Source organism: Oryx dammah, unplaced genomic scaffold (genome assembly GCF_014754425.2).
Source record: "Oryx dammah isolate SB20612 unplaced genomic scaffold, SCBI_Odam_1.1 HiC_scaffold_10, whole genome shotgun sequence".
NCBI classification, from domain to species: Eukaryota; Metazoa; Chordata; class Mammalia; order Artiodactyla; family Bovidae; genus Oryx; species Oryx dammah.
Window position 1 is genome coordinate 35428990 of NW_024070194.1, and position 16513 is coordinate 35445502.

The 16513-nt window shown below is 41.3% G+C and overlaps 1 protein-coding gene across 3 annotated transcripts in view; it reads right to left on the bottom strand.

The window, feature by feature from the left end:
* SHLD1 (shieldin complex subunit 1) overlaps positions 1-15895 on the bottom strand; it is a 119343-nt gene extending 103448 nt beyond the window's left edge. For 2 of the 3 annotated variants that reach the window (XM_040247922.1, XM_040247923.1), the window contains exons 1-2: positions 15671-15895; positions 3094-3275 (exon numbers count right to left, since the gene is read on the bottom strand). In XM_040247922.1, coding sequence (XP_040103856.1) covers positions 3094-3271 — 178 coding nt within the window. In that variant the 5' untranslated portion in view covers positions 3272-3275; positions 15671-15895. Of the gene's footprint in view, positions 1-2725; positions 3002-3093; positions 3276-15670 lie in introns of those variants that run through there. The other variant, XM_040247924.1, reaches the window with a different exon arrangement.
* Between the last annotated feature and the right edge of the window lie 618 nt (positions 15896-16513).

The following is a 16513-nucleotide window of genomic DNA, read 5'->3' on the forward strand; positions in this document are numbered from 1 at the left end:
AGGCAGTCTAATGCAGCACCACCACCACCCATGCTATGCAAAACAGCTGTCTCAGACTGGAGTACTCCTTTCCATTTTCAGACCTTTATAACAGCTTCCAAAATAACCTTTTTTCCATGAAATGTCTAGATTTTAAATCCAATATAAACCTTTCAATGGTCACCTCAATTCAAAGCAGTTAACAGTTGTTCTCTTTGGGATGAGAAGTAATGCAGAGGCAGCAGGATGGGAGGGAAAGAGGAAAGGTTAAATGAACTACAATTCTGACCCTAGAAGAAAAAGGATAAGAAATAAGTTAGTTCTTGCTTAGAACTAAAGGAGGCTGGCTGATCCCGATTACTATGTCCTAAAAATCAGAATAGATCTTCAATAAATGGTGTTGGGAAAACTGGACAGTTACATGTAAAAAAATGAAATTAGAACACTTCCTAACACCATACACAAAGATAAACTCACAATGGATTAAAGACCTAAATGTAAGACCAGAAACTATAAAACTCTTAGAGAGAAAAACACAGGCAGAACACTCAATGATGTAAATCAAAGCAAGATCCTGTATGACCCACATCCTAGAGTAACAGAAATAAAAACATAAATAAATAAGTGGGACCTGATTAAGCTTAAAAACTTTTGCACAGCCAAAGAAACTATAAGCAAGGTGAAAAGACAAGCCTCAGAATGGGAGAAATTAATAGCAAATGAAACAACTGACAAAGGATTAATTTCCAAAATATATAAGCAGCTCATACAAATCAATACCAGAAAAACAAACAACCCAATCAAAAAGTGGGGAAAAGACCTAAACAGACATTTCTCTAAAGAAGACAAACAGATGGCTAACAAACACATGGAAAGATGTTCAGCAACGCTCATTATTAGAGAAGTGCAAATCACAACTACAGTGAGATATCACCTCACACCAGTCAGAATGGCCCTCAACAAAAAGTCTACAAACAACAAATGCTGGAGAGGGTGTGGAGAAAAGGGAACGTTCTTGCACTGTTGATGGGAATGTAAATTTATAAAGCCACTATGGAAGATGTATGGAGATTCCTTAAAAAACTAGGAATAGGGGACTTCCCTGGTGGTCCAGTGGCTAAGACTCCATGCCCTCAATGTAGGAGGCCAGAGTTCAATCCCTGGTCAGGGAACCAGACTCCACATGCTGCAACCAAGAAGTTGGATGCCACAACTAAAGAACCTGCATCCACAATGAAGACCTGTTGTAGTCAAATAAATAAAAAAATAAAAAAAATAAAACTAGGAATAAAACCACCATAGGACCCAGCAATCCCACTCCTAGGCGTATACACTGAGGAAACCAAAATTGAAAGAGACACATGTATCCCATTGTTCACTGCAGCACTATTTACAACAGCTAGAACATGGAAGCAACTGAGATGTCCATCAACAAATGGATAAAGAAGTTGTAGTACATATACACAATGGAATATTACTCAGCCATAAAAAGGAATGCATTTGAGTCGATTCTAATGAGGTGGATAAACCTAGAACCTATCATACAGAGTGAAGTGAGTCAGAAAGATAAAGATAAATACCGTATTCTAACACATATATACGGAATCTAGAAAAACGGTACTGAAGAATTTATTTACAGGGCAACAGTGGGGAAACAGAGAGAAAATAGACAAATGGACATGGGGAGAGGGGAGGAGAGGATGAGATGAATGGGAAGAGTAACACAGAAAGTTACATTACCATATATGAAACAGATAGCCAACAGGAATTTGCTGTATGGCTCAGGAAACTCAAACAGGGGCTCTGTATCAACCTAGAGGGGTGGGATAGGGAGGGAGCTTCAAAAGGGAGGGGATATATATACACCTATGGCTGATTCACGTTGAGGTTTGACAGAAAACTGCAAAATTCTGTAAAGCAATTATCCTTCATTAAAAAATAAATTAATTTAAAAAAATCAGAACAGAACCATAAAGGAGTTTCAAAGCATTTTTTTCCCCACAGAATTCTTAAAGACAATGACAGGCACACACCTTACTTGCTGGCAACGCGGATGATGTTGCCGGGTGATGAACTCATCATCTTTACGGCCAACATTTTCTTAGTGCCTGAGTGCTCTTTAAAAATACATGTTTGGAAATAAATACAATTTTCCACATTAGAAAAAAATACTATTTGGGTTCCTTAATATTAAAAACAACAGTAATAATAGCACCAGATTAACAGCAACTGACTATCTATGTATGGCAAACACTATGATGGGTCCCTTATACTGTTTCCTGAGTTAAACCTACTCCACGAGGCAAGCATTCTGATTCCCATTGTGTAGACAATTCTAGAGCTCAGAGGGGTTAAGAAATATGACCCAAGTCACATAACCAGTAAGTGGCAGAACTCTGAATCTGCGAACATCTGGGCCTGGATTAGGCAATAAACAGGGAGGAGACAGGCTTACAACCAGAAATAGTCACTAACTAGGTCAAAGAACTGTCCCTAAACTTAAATAATAGACTTTTAAGCAATTCAGTCAGGGAAACTTACAAAAGAGTTGTTACCTAAATTCAGAGTATACTTCATAAGAGGAACACCAAAGTCTCCATGACACACAACAGGCCCACATGGCTATTTTCTGAAGTGTTTTTTTTTTTAATTTATTTTAATTGGAGGCCAATTACTTTACAATATTGTCATTGTTTTTGCCATACATTGACATGAATCACCCATGGGTATACATGTGTTCCCCATCTTGAACACCCCTCCCACTTCCCTCTTTCTGAAATTTTAAAAGAACAAAACAAACAAAAAAAAAAAACAATTCCACTCTCTCCCTATTGAACTAAGTGTTCCCTGCCTCTAAATGTATTTGGAGGGAGATCAGAAAGAGACTCAGACAAAAGGGCCTCCAGGAAACCACTCCTTGCCCTGGTTTCACCAGGGAGGCTGTCCTTTGAAGTCTCTCCCAACAGTTTCACTTAGATGTTTTTCTCTCCAAGACAAGGAATGATTCCTCAGAGATCCACCACTAGAAGGCAGAGAAACAAACTATCACATACGTGTATGTCAGGAGTTTTTTGTTTGTTTAATATTAGTTCTCCTTTAAACTTTGCTTCTTACCTGGATCCACATCAGAAGAGCAAGGAATAGAACAAGCTTCCTCAGAACTAAAAGCCTCACTGTTGGTCTCCTGGCTGGGTCTCTGCAACACATAATCCCTTATGTCGTAAGCTGATGGCAGATCCAAAGCATTGCTCTCCTCTGTCTGGCTACCTGGAGTGGTCTCTTGGGTTGCCATAGTCCTGCATGAAACAAATAAGACAATTCAATATAGAAGGCATTGCATGAGAGACGCCTCCATTATAGCCATGGCTTAAAGCATCTTAAAGGCCAAACAACAGTAGAATCAGAATAATTTACTTTCCTGTTATTAATGGTTTTCTTTGTCTTCATTTTAGATCCAGTATTTGTTCACTATGTCTCTCCATTATGAGAAATAAATAATTATCAGTACAGAAAGAAACCATAAATAATTTCAGCTGGAAAATGAACTGCATGTCTGATAAGGATGAAACACTGTGCAGCAGTACAATCCAAGGACTGAATAAATATGTAACAATATGGGAAACTGTCCATGATATATTAAACGGAAAAAGATTTAAAAACTACAGGTAGGGTTTCATCCAGATTTTATAAAATATCACGCGTGAGATGCGTGTGTATGAAATATACAGACCTATAGCTAGAAAGGGCTTCCCAAGTGGCACTAATGGTAAAGAACCCACCTTCCAAAGCAGGAGACGTAAGAGACTAGAGTTCAACCCCTAGGATGGGAAGATCCCCTGGAGGAGGGCATCGCAACCACTCCAGTATTCTTGCCTGGAGAATCTCATGAACAGAAGAGCCTGGAGTGCTACAGTCCATAGGACTGCAAAGAAGAGGACACGACTGAAGCAACTTAGCATGCATGTACACACCCACACAGCTAGAAAAAACAAGTCTGGAAGGGTATGAAAAGTAAAAGTGAAAGTGTCAGTAGCTCAGTCATGTCCAACTCTTTGTGACCCCCTGGACTACAGCCTGCCAGGCTCCTCAGTCCATGGAATTCTCCAGTATACTCCATCTTAATTCTGCTGCTGCTGCTACTGCTAAGTCGCTTCAGTCATGCCCGACTCTGTGCGACCCCATAGACGGCAGCCCACCAGGCTCCCCCGTCCCTGGGATTCTCCAGGCAAGAACACTGGAGTGGGATGCCATTTCCTTCTCCAATGCATGCAAGTGAAAAGTGAAAGTGAAGTCACTCAGTCGTTAGCGACCCCATGGACTGCAGCCTACCAGGCTCTTCCAGCCATGGGATTTTCCAGGCAAGAGTACTGGAGTGGGGTGCCACTGCCATCTTAATTCTAGTGATAATTAATTCAGTGGTTTAATTCTTGGGTAGTGAGATTACAGGTGACTTGCATCTTCTGTAACCTTCAGACAACTGTTAACATGCCAGGCCTCAAGGACACAAAGGTGAATATGATAGATACTTCCTTTGAGTTGCTTTTGTTTGGATGATCCAAACACAGAGACAGACAATGCTAACACCATGTTAAGGTGGAGAGACACTCAGAGAGGGGCAGTAGGCCCTCTGAAGGAGACTGTCCCCAGGCATGGGGCAGGCTATGGCTGGCTCCCAGAGGAACCAGCTTGGCCCACTCCAAGTAGCAAGGGGTGTCGGGAGTGTGAAGTGAGAGTCAAGGACAGTCACATATCGGTTAACTGGGGAGGGACAAACCTCTGGTTGCAGATAGATGGCCGTGGGACCTCTGCTCTTCCTTACCAGCTCTAGGAAGGACAGCAAGGCTTGGATTTTCAACAACTTGTATACACACATCCTCTAGCTGAGCTCTGAAGACCTCAAAGGCGGCTTACTGGGTCCAGCATTTGGACATATCTTGTTAAAAACTAGGTGTCCCTTACCCCACCTGGTTAACATCTACCTGAGGAACTTTGAGTATGATAGATACTTCCTTTGAGTTGCTTACATTTGGATGATCCAAACACAGAGACAGACAATGCTAACACCGTGATAAGGTGGAGAGACACACAGAGAGGGGTAGAGCCTTTGGAAGGCTCTTTGCCAGCCCTGCCCACCTCTCTGTAAAGTAATTATAGGCCTGGGGAGATCATGGACCCTCTGCTACTCTCTGCCTCATCAGCTGTCATCAGTAAACCTTACTAAGGGCAACATTATGCCTTGTGACTGCCGTGGGCCATCAAGCACCACGAAGAGAAGACACATGGTCAGATCTGCAGATTTGCCAGCCGAACAGCAACGGATTTGCAGGGCCTAAGTAAGCCCAGTGGCAGGCAATTACAGAAGCAACAGGAATTCAATCACCTGCTGTGGTCCCAGGAAGGAAGAGCATGTGAATGAGGGCAGGACACTAGCAGCCAAGAGCAGAGGGCAGGTTAAGAACATATTTAGGAACAGAGATGAGTGTAAAACTTAATAACTAAATGGATAAAGGGGCTAAAGAGGAACCAGGAGTCAACAAGGAGTGACAGCTTCAGTGATGGGGCTATATTATCAATTGACTTAGAGCAGACAGGCGAAACACAGGCTTGGGAGGAGGCAGTATTCCAAATTATGGAATACTATCCAGCTGTTAAAATGACAGTCAGAACTTGAAAGATGTATGTCTGAATGACAGAAGCAATTTCAGAATAACATGAACAGTATACTAATATGAGAAGTTAACATTTATTGAGTGCTTATTGGAGGCCAGGCACTGTGCTAAGAGCTTCCTACACAACAGTCCTATGAGGCAGGCAATCTTATTACATATCACCCTCATTTACAGTCAGATAGTCAGTCCCCAAACACAGCAGAAGCAGAGTAACTCACCCAAGGAAACCTGTGTAGAAAGTATCAACCTAGGATGACCCCAGCTCCAAGACCTGCCAGCCTTCTGTGCCTGCAGAGCCTCCTGACTGCAGCCCAAGCTACCACCTGATCAGGCAAAAATAGGGAGGTATAAAAACAAATCAACAGAGAGACACGGCAAGGTCATTCTTGTCTGAGGGCACCCAGTCACATGCCATTGTGGACATTCCTTCAGGCAGACAGTGTGCCAAGACATCAGCCGATTGTTTCTGAAAGGAGTGATCAAGGTTCCCAAAGAAGTAAGAACATCCTGTCTTTGCACAGGTGCTGAATTAGCCTACTAAGCCTGAAGTTTCAGCAAACATATCTGCTGCAGGCATCTGTGGCTCCTCCTTCTGCTCTCATCTTACCAAACACTGCTCTAGAGGCTTCTGGAAGGGAACAAGCAGGTCAGTGAATGACAACCAAGTATCCTGTCTGTCTACAAAGGTATCTTGGAATCAGCCAAGGGTCTCCTGCATTGCAGGCAGATTCTTAACCAACTGAGCTATGTATGTGGCTTACATACATACAATGTAATATTCTGCCATATAAAAGAATAAATCTTGCCATTTGCAGCAATGTGAATGGACCTAGGGAGAAGGCAATGGCAACCCACTCCAGTACTCTTGCCTGGAAAATCCCATGGGTGGAGGAGCCTGGTATGCTCCAGTCCATGGGCTCGCTAAGAGCTGGACACGACCGAGCGACTTCACTTTCACTTTTTACTTTCATGCATTGGAGAAGGAAATGGCAACCCACTCCAGTGTTCTCATCTGGAGAATCCCAGAGACGGGGGAGCCTGGTGGGCTGCCGTCTATGGGGTTGCACAGAGTCGGACACAACTGAAGCAACTTAGCAGCAGCAGCAGCAGAATGGACCTAGAGGGCATTATAAATGAAATGAGTCAGAGAAAGACAAATACTTTATGATCTCTCTTATACGTAGAATCCAAAAAAGCCTCATATATATATATAATGTATTCACATGTGGCTTCCCTGATAGCTCAGTTGGTTTTGGTTTTGGATTTAAAAAATCACTGCCAAGACATATATCACCTCTATTTTCTTATAGGATTTTTACCATTTTAGGTCTTAAATTCAAGTCTTTAATCCATTTGAGTTACTTTTTGTGTATTGTGGTCCAGTTTCATTCTTTTGCATGTGGCTGCCAATTTTCCCAGCACTATGTATGGAAAAGACTATCCTTTCCCCATTGAATATGCTTGTCTCCTTTATCATAAACTAACTGATCATATATGTATAGGTTTATTTCTGAACTCTCTATTCTGTTCTACTGATTTATGTGTCCGTTTTTATGACAATACCATACTGTTTTAATTATTATAGCTTTGTAATATAAATCAGGGAGCATGATACCTGCAGCTTTGTTCTCAAGATTGCTATGGCTATTCAGCATCTTTCATAGTTCCACAAATTTTGGTGTTTTGTTGTTTTATTACTGTGAAAAATGTCATTGGGATTTTGATAGATATTGCATTGAATATGCATATTGTTTGGGGTGGCATGGACATTTTAATATTAATTCTTTCAATCCATGAGCACAGAATCTTTCCATTTATTTGTGTCTTCCTTAATTTCTTTCATTAATATCCTGTAGTTTTCACTATACAGATCTTTCATTTTCTTGGTTAAATTTATTCCTAGGTAAAAACAAAAAATTTTAAGAAGAAAATTTATTCCAAGGTATTTTATTCTTTTTGATGCAACTGTAAATGGGACTGTAGTCTTAATTTCTCTTTCCAATAGTTCACTATGTAACAGATTTTTTTGTGTTGATTTTATATCTCACAACTTTGCTGAATTTATTATTTCTAATAGTTTGTTGATGGAGGTTTTAGGGTTTTCCATTCATAATATCATATCATTTGCAAATAGTGACGGTTTTACTTGTTTTCCAATTGAGATGCCTTTCGCTTCTTTTCTTGCCTAATTGCTCTGGCTATAACTTCCAATACTATGGTGAATAGAAGTGGCAAGTGTAGCCATCATTGTCTTGTTCCTGACCTTAGTTGTGGGCTTGTCACACATGGTCTTTGCCTAGATTTCACAATTAACATTTTACTATGATTCTCTTTTTCAGATACAGCTATCCAACCCTCTATTACTCTATCAATTCACCTTATTTTTATACATATTTCCATTTAAAAATTGATAATAATGAAAGCTTCTGAGGGGATGCTTAAGATATAATCAGTTTGCATTTTCAAAGGCTCACTCTGTCAGCTGAGTGAAACATGAATCAGAGGAGAGTAAACATGAAGCAGGGAACACAGCTAGGAAGATCTGCAGAAATGTCCTAAGATATGCAGGGGCTCTGGAGTTGGAGAGAGAGATCTCACTTTTTAGCTGTCATCCTGGGCGGTCACTTAACCTCAGTTTCCTCATCTATAAAAATGGTTGTCATAAGAATTATAGAAAATTTATGCACATAAAATACTTAGTATAGTCTCTGCACTCAATAATGGCTAGCTTCAAGACGTAAAAATAGTAATAATTAAAAAACAAATCATAAGCTCCTCTCTTCCCAGACTATCACCAGCCCATTTGCCCCTCTATTTACCATTCTGCAGCCATCTTGCTTCTTTCATTCTTTACCAGTATATTCTACAGTCTACAATCTTATTAATACCCTGATCTTCCCCACCCTGCCCATCCTGTCTTTTCCTCAACTATCTACCTACTGGACATGAGAATCATCAAACAGGTGAGGGCAGACTGACTTACTCTAAGTATCTGAGTACCCACATATACTGGGGTGTCTGGGCAAATAAATCCTGAGATGTTTATCTCATAACTTCCTCTCAGTCCCCTGCTTTTTAAAAATATTTACTTATTTGGATGCCCCAAGTTTTAGTTGCTGCATGTGGAATCTAGTTTCCTGACCAGTGATCAAACCCAGGCCCTTTGCATTGGTAGCACAGAACCTTAGCCACTGGACCAAAGGAAAGTCCCTCAACACTTTCATATTTTCTCTGAGTGAGTGAGTGAAGTCGCTCAGTCGCATCCAACTCTGCCACCCCATGGACTGTAGTCTATCAGGCTCCTCCATCCACAGGATTTTCCAGGCAATAGTACTGGAGTGGGTTGCCATTTCCTTCTCCAGGGTATCTTCCCAACCCAGGGACTGAACCCGGATCTCCCTCATTGTAGACACACACTTTACCATCTGAGCCACCAGGGAAGTCCTTATGTTTTTTCTACTCTTCTTCAATTGGACCTTCCCCATCACTCTCACAACTTTCTCTTCATTTCAATAGATCATCTTACTGCCCAACTGACAAGGAAACAGAATCCAGCAGAGGAACTTCATCTCCATCAAAACATAATAAAGGCTCCCATATCTGCACTCAGTCATGTCCAACTCTTTGCAACCCCATGGGCTTGCAAGGCGCTTCTGTTCATGGAATTTTTCCAAGCAAGAATACTAGAGCAGGTTGCCATTCCCTTCTCCAGGGAATCTTCCTGACCTAGGAATCTAACCTGGGTCTCCTAAATTGCAGACAGATTCTTTACCATCTGAGCCAATTGTGTGGCAAAGGCCAACCACTATACCTGGGCTTTAGATTTAACTCTCTGGACCTTTCCAGAAGCCTTAAGTGATGATAATCCCTTCTCTGGCTTCTGTTTCACTGGATCTTCACTTACACTTTTTAAATCGCTCCCATTTTCAATAAAAACTGGTGTGTAAAAGAATGTCCTTATTCTTTGGAATGGTACCCAAATATTTTAGTTTTAGAGAAACATGATGTCTGCAACATATTCATTTATATTTTTGTTGTTGTTCAGTCGGTCAGACTTGTCTGACTCTTTGTGACCCCATGGACTGCAGCATGCCAGGCTTCCTTGTCCATCACCAACTCGGAGTTTGCTCCATGAGTTTGCAAACTCATATCCGTTGAGTCCATAATGCCATCCAACCATCTCATCCTCTCTTGCCCTCTTCTCCTTCTGCCCTCAATCTCTCCCAGCATCAGAGTCTTTTCCAATGAATCAGCTCTTCACATCAGGTGGCTGAAGTACTGGAGCTTCAGCTTCAGCATCGGTCCTTCCAATGAATATTCAGGGTTCCTTTTCCTTTAGGATTGACTAGTTTGATCTCCTTTTCCTTTAGGGTTGCCTGCTTGATCTCCCCCTATCCAAGGGACTCTCAAGAGCCTTACAAATAGCTGAGAAAAGAAGAGAAAGTGAAAAGGCAAAGGATAAAAGATATACCCATCTGAATGCAGAGTTCCAAAGAATAGCAAGGAGAGATAAGAAAGCCTTCTTAAGTGAACAATGCAAAGAAATAGAGGAAAGCAACAGAATGGAAAACACTAGCGATCTCTTCAAGAAAATAAGAGATACCAAGGGTACATTTCATGCAAAGATGGGCAAAATAAAGGACAGAAATGGCAAGGACCTAACAGAAGCAGGAGGCATTTAGAAGAGGCGGCAAGAATACACAGAACTATACAAAATGATCTTAATGACCTGGATAACCACAATGGTGTGGTCACTAACCTAGAGCCAGATATCCTGGAGTGTGAAGTCAAGTAGGCCTTAAGAAGCATTAATATGAACAAAGTTAGTGGAAGTGATGGAATTCAAGCTGAGCTATTTAAAATCCTAAAAGATAATGTTGTTAAAGTGTTATACTCAATATGCCAGCAAATTTGGAAAACACAGCAGTGACCACAGGACTGGAAAAGTCAGCTTTCATTCCAATCCCAAAGAAGAGCAATGCCAAAGAATGTTCAAACTACCCACAATTACATTCATTTTGCATGCTAGCAAGGTAATGCTCAAAATCCTTCAAGCTAGGCTTCAACAATATATGAACTGAAAACTTCCAGATATATGTACATGTATAAGAGAGAGAATGATAAAGTAAATGGGGCAAGTGTAGACAATTGGTGAGTCTGGAAAATCTTATTTGAGAGTTCCTTGTACTAGTCTTGCAATTTTCTGAAAGGGTAAAATTATACCAATATGAAAAGTTGTCAAGAAAGTAAAGCAAAAAGAAAACCTTTGACACCTGCCTTCCTTACAGCCAATCTCCTCTCACTTCCACAGACTTCTCAGGAGTCTAGAATTGGCTCATTTTCTCATCTCCACCAACTCAATCTCTCCACCATAACTTCTAGAAACTCCTTCTTCTGACATTCTTTCTTTACTTTTCAGGAAGCCACTCATCCGACTGACATCCCATCTCTGCCTGCTCTGTGGTTCACCTTCCATCTCCAACTGGACTTCTTCAGGGATCAGTCCAAGGCTTTCTCCTCTTCTTTACTCCTCTGAAACATTAATTACCACTCAGAAATCTCTAGTCTAGTTCCCCAACCTCAGAATCTTTTCTTTCTGTCAGGTTTTCCAACAAGCCCTGCTTCTTCCCACTGAACCTATCCTTCCTTCTTGTAGATAACTTTTCTAAAAAGTGGAAGAGGAGGGAACACTTTCAAGTTTACTCTATGAGCCCAGTATTATCCTAACACCAAAACTAGACAAAGACATCACTAGAAAACTATAGACAAATATTATGAATACAGACAAAATTAGCAACATATAAAAAGGATTATACTCTGTGATCACGCAGAACTTACCCCAGAAATGCAGTTACTTTAACATCTGCAAATCAATGTAATACACTATAATAGAATAAGGGACAAAAACCACAACAGACACACACACACACACACACAATAATTTGACAAAGTCAAATACCCACTTGCTATCAAAATACTCAACAAGCTAGGAATAGAAGGGAACGTCCTCAATCTGATAAAGAGCATTTTTTTTTTTTTCTGGCCACTCCTTGCAGCACGCACAGCTTCCCCTAACCAGGGACCAAACCCATGCCCCCTAGCCACTGGACCACCAGGGAAGTCCTAAAGGGCATTTTTTTTTTTTCTAAAGGGAATTTTTGAAAAACCTGTAGCTAGCATGGAACTTCATGGTGAAAGACTGAATGCTTTTGCATTAAGACTGGCAACAATATTAACTGCTTTCATAATTTCTATACAACACTGTACTGAAGGTTTTAGCTGCACAATTAGGCAAGAAAATGAAATAAAAATTTTCCAGATAGGACAGAGAAAAGTAAAACTATTTCTATTAGCAGAAGACATGATCTTATGTATAGAAAGTCCCAATGAATCCACTTAAAAAAAACTAGTAGAATAAATAAACAAGTTAATCGAGGTTGCAGGATACAAGATCAACACAGAAAAATCATTTGTATGTATATACACTAGCAGTAAACAATCTAAAAATGAAATCAGGTCTTCCCTAGTGGTCCAGTGGTTAAGAATTTGTCTGTCAATACAGTGATACAGCTTTGACCCCTGGTCCAAGAAGATCCCACATGCCTCAGGGCAACTAAGCCTTTGCACCACAACTACTTAGCCTGTGCTCTAGAGCCCATGTTCTACAACAAAAGAAGTCACCACAACGAGAAGCCCATGCACTGCAACTGGAGACTAGCCCCAACTTGTCGCAACTGGAGAAAGCCCGGGCGAAGCAACAAAGACCCAGTGCAGCCAAAGATAAATAGAATAAACAAAAATAAATTGTAAAAAAGATTAACATAAAATAATAATATAATTTCATTTACAAAAGCATAAAAAGAATAAAATACTGTAGCTCAATCATTAAAGACTCTGCCTGCAATGCAGGATACCTGAGTTCTATTCCTGGGTTGGGAAGAACCCCTGGAGAAGGAAATGGCAACCCACTCCAGTATTCTTGCCTGGAGAATCCCATGGACAGAGGAGCCTGGTGGGCTCCACGAGTCCATGAGGTCTCAAGAGTTGGACACAACTTAGCAACTAAACCACCATACATTTAACGAAAAATATGTAAGGCATGGACACTGAAAATTATTTTAAAATGTTGAGAGAAACTAAAGATCTAAGTGAATGGAAAGACATCCTATGTTCACAGAATAGAACACTTACTATTTTAAAATGACAATATTGCCCAAATTGATGTATGGATCAATACAATTCTTACAAAATCTGTCAGCTTTTTTTAAAATTTGCAGATGCTGACAAAACTATTTTAAAAATTCATATGGAAATGCAAGGGTTCCATAAAGCCAAACAATCTTAAAAACAAAGAACACGAAGTTATAGTATCCATACTTTTCGATTTCAAAACCAACCACAAACAAACCACCAACTACAAGCTTCAGTAATCAAGGCTGTAGGATTGAAATAAGGACAGTCATAGAGGTCAATGTAATAAAATTGAGATTTTGACGTAAAATTTTATATTTATGGTCAACTGATTTTCTCCAGCATGCAAGACAATTCCACAGGACAAAAACAGTCTTTTCAACACTGAGACAACTGGATATCCATATACAAAAAAAGGTAAAATAGCTAAAGTATTTTGGAAAACAGTTTAGCAGTTCCTCAGTTATTAGAGTTACACTTGGATCAGGCAATTCCATTCCTAGGTATCAATATATATGTTCAAGAGAAATAAAAACATGTGTCTGCACAAACTGTACACAGATGTTCGTGTGTGCATGCATGCTCAGTTGCTTACTCATATTTGACTCTTTTGAGACCCCATGGACTGCAGCCCACCAGGCTCCTCTATTCATGGGACTTTCCAAGCAAGAATACTGGAATGAGTTTTTATTTCCTCCTCCAGGGGATCTTCCATACCCAGGGAGCAAACCTGCGTCTCTTAAGTCACCTGCATTGGCAGGCAATTTCTTTACCAACAAGCCACCTCAGAAGCCCCCACAGATGTTCATAGCAGCTTTATTTGTAAGAGCTAAAAAGGGGAAGCGATCCAAATATCCATCAACTGGTGAATGGATGAATAAAATGCGGGGGGCACTAGTGGTAAAATGCCTTATGGCAGAAAAAAAGAAACTAAAGAGCCTCTTGATGAAGGTGAAAGAGGAGAGGGAAAAACCTGGCTTAAAACTCAACATTCAAAAAAAGAAGTTCGTGGCACCTGGTCCCATAACTTCATGGCAAATAGACGGGCAAACAATGGAAACAGTGACAGACTTTATTTTCTTGGGCTCCAAAATCACTGTAGAAGACGACTGCAGCCATGAAATTAAAATTTTTATTCTTCCTTGGAAGAAAAGCTATGACAAACCTAGACAGCATATTAAAAAGTAGAGACATTAGTTTGCCGATAAAGGTCCGTCTAGTCAAAGCTATGGTTTTTCCGGTAGTCATGTATGGATGTGAGAGTTGGACCATAAAGAAGGCTGAGCACCGAAGCATTGATGCTTTTGAACTGTGGTGTTGGAGAAGACTCTTGAGAGTTCCTTGGACTGCAGAGAGAACAAACCAGTCAATCCTAAAGGAAATCAACCCTGAATATTCATTGGAAGGATTGATGCTGAAGCTGAAGCTCCAATACTTTGGCCACCTCATGCAAACAGCTAACTCATCAGAAAAGACCCTGATGCTGGAAAAGATTGAAGGCAGGAGGAGAAGCGGAGAACAGAGGAGGAGATGGTTGGAAGGTATCACTGACTTAATGGATACGAGTTTGAGCAAACTCTGGGAGATGGTGAAGGACAGGCAAGCCTGGCATCCTGTGGTTCATGGGGCCGCCAAGAGTCAGACACGACTGAGCGACTGAAGGACAACAACTAGTGGTAAAGAACCCGCCTACCAACGCAGGAGATGTAAGAGATGCTGATTCAATCCCTGGGTGGGGACGATCCCCTGGAGAAGGCCATGGCAAACCACTCCAGTATACCTGCCTACAGAATCCCATTGATAGAGAAGCCTAGTGGGTTATGGGACATAGGGTGGCACTGAAACAACTTAACAAGAACACGCACATATGAATATAAGGAATATTTTTCTGCAGTAAAAGAATTAAGTTCCAATACATGCTAGCACAAGAACAAACTTTTAAAACATTATACTTGGTGAAAGAAGCTACTCAAGGAAGACCACACATCGTATGATGGCATTTATATCAAATATGCAAACAAATCTATAGAGACAAAAAGTAGACTAGTAATTGCCTAGGACTCTAGGGCCCCAGAAGGAGGCCCTTCTGAACAGAGAGTGACTGCTAACTGATAACAGGGTTTTTCTTAGAGGTGATGAAAATATGCTAAAATTAGACTGTGAGGATGGATGCACAATCCTGGGGGTATATGAAAAACCACTAAATTTTACACTTTAAATAAGCAAACTTTATAATACGTGAATTATAGTTTGGAAGTTAATTTAGAAAAAGAACCAAAGCTCATCTAGACACACTGCACGCAAATTCTGGGGCTTCCACAAACGGTTGGCTGCAGAGGCAATGCCAGAGAAGGCAATGGCACCCCACTCCAGTACTCTTGCCTGGAAAATCCCATGGACGGAGGAGCCTGGTGGGCTGCAGTCCATGGGGTCGCTAAGAGTCGGACACAACTGAGAGACTTCACTTTCACTCTTCACTTTCATGCATTGGAGAAGGAAATGGCAACCTACTCGTGTTCTGGAGAATCTCAGGGACGGGGGACCCTGGTGGGCTGCCGTCTATGGGGTCGCACAGAGTCGGACACGACTGAAGCGACTTAGCAGCAGCAGCAGAGGCCGTGCAAGGTGGGGGTAGGAGGGGTTTGGGAACTTGCCAGGGAAAGCGGCCATAACTTCCCAATTATGAAAGAACGGTTTCCTAATTGCCTAGAGAATCTCCGCGATACCTCGCGGAGAGTCCCCTCCCTCCCTCCTTCCTCTCAATCGAAAGCCTTCAAGAGTCCGCAGGGAAAACTGGCCCAGAAAAGTCGCCAGGTCCCAGTTGCACTCACCACCGGGCAGTAGCTGCAGTCTGGAACCGGAAGCGGTTGCGCCACGTTTGTTACGGGAAAAGCGAGGTTTGAAAGGAAGTCACCAGAACCATCTTTACTTAGGGCAGGGAAGAAAGGGGAAAGGCGATTACAGGCATCTTGACTGAGGGCAATGGCCCTGTCGATGATGCGTTCCTGGAAGGAGTAGTTTGTTCAATTTCTAAAGGTTTATTGATCAATGTGCTTGAAAGTAAAGGTCGCGCAGTCGTTTCCGACTCTTTGCGACCCCATGGACTATACAGTCCGTGGAATTCTCCAGGCCAGAATATTGAAGTGGGTAGCCTTCAATATTGATCCTCCCAACCCAGGGATCAAACCCGGTTTCCCGCATTGCAGGGGGATTGTTTACCAGCTGAGCTATAAGGAAAGCCCAAGAATACTGGAATGGGTAGCCTATCCCTTCTCCAGCGGATCTTCCCGACCCAGGAATCGAACTGAGGTCTTCTGCAATGCAGGCAGGTGTTTTTACCAAATGAGTTATCAGGGAAGCCTGGTGTGCTTGGTGGACAGGAAATGGCATAGGAAAAATGTTTTAAATTTTTAAAAATCTGAATGTCTATGTTAAAAAAAAAAAAGTGGAGTGAAATTAACAAAAAGAATGTTAATATTTCAACATGTTGCATTCAAGTAACTCTACACAACTGCCAGAATTGCAGGATCGTGCAAAAGACAAATGAGAGTTATTTTTCCATTCCATTAACTCCTTGAAAGCATTCTGTGCACTCACAGCCTCCTATAGATGCCTACACTGGGATTTGTTGTTTAGTAGCAAAGTCGTGTCCAACTTTTGAGCCCCCATGGACT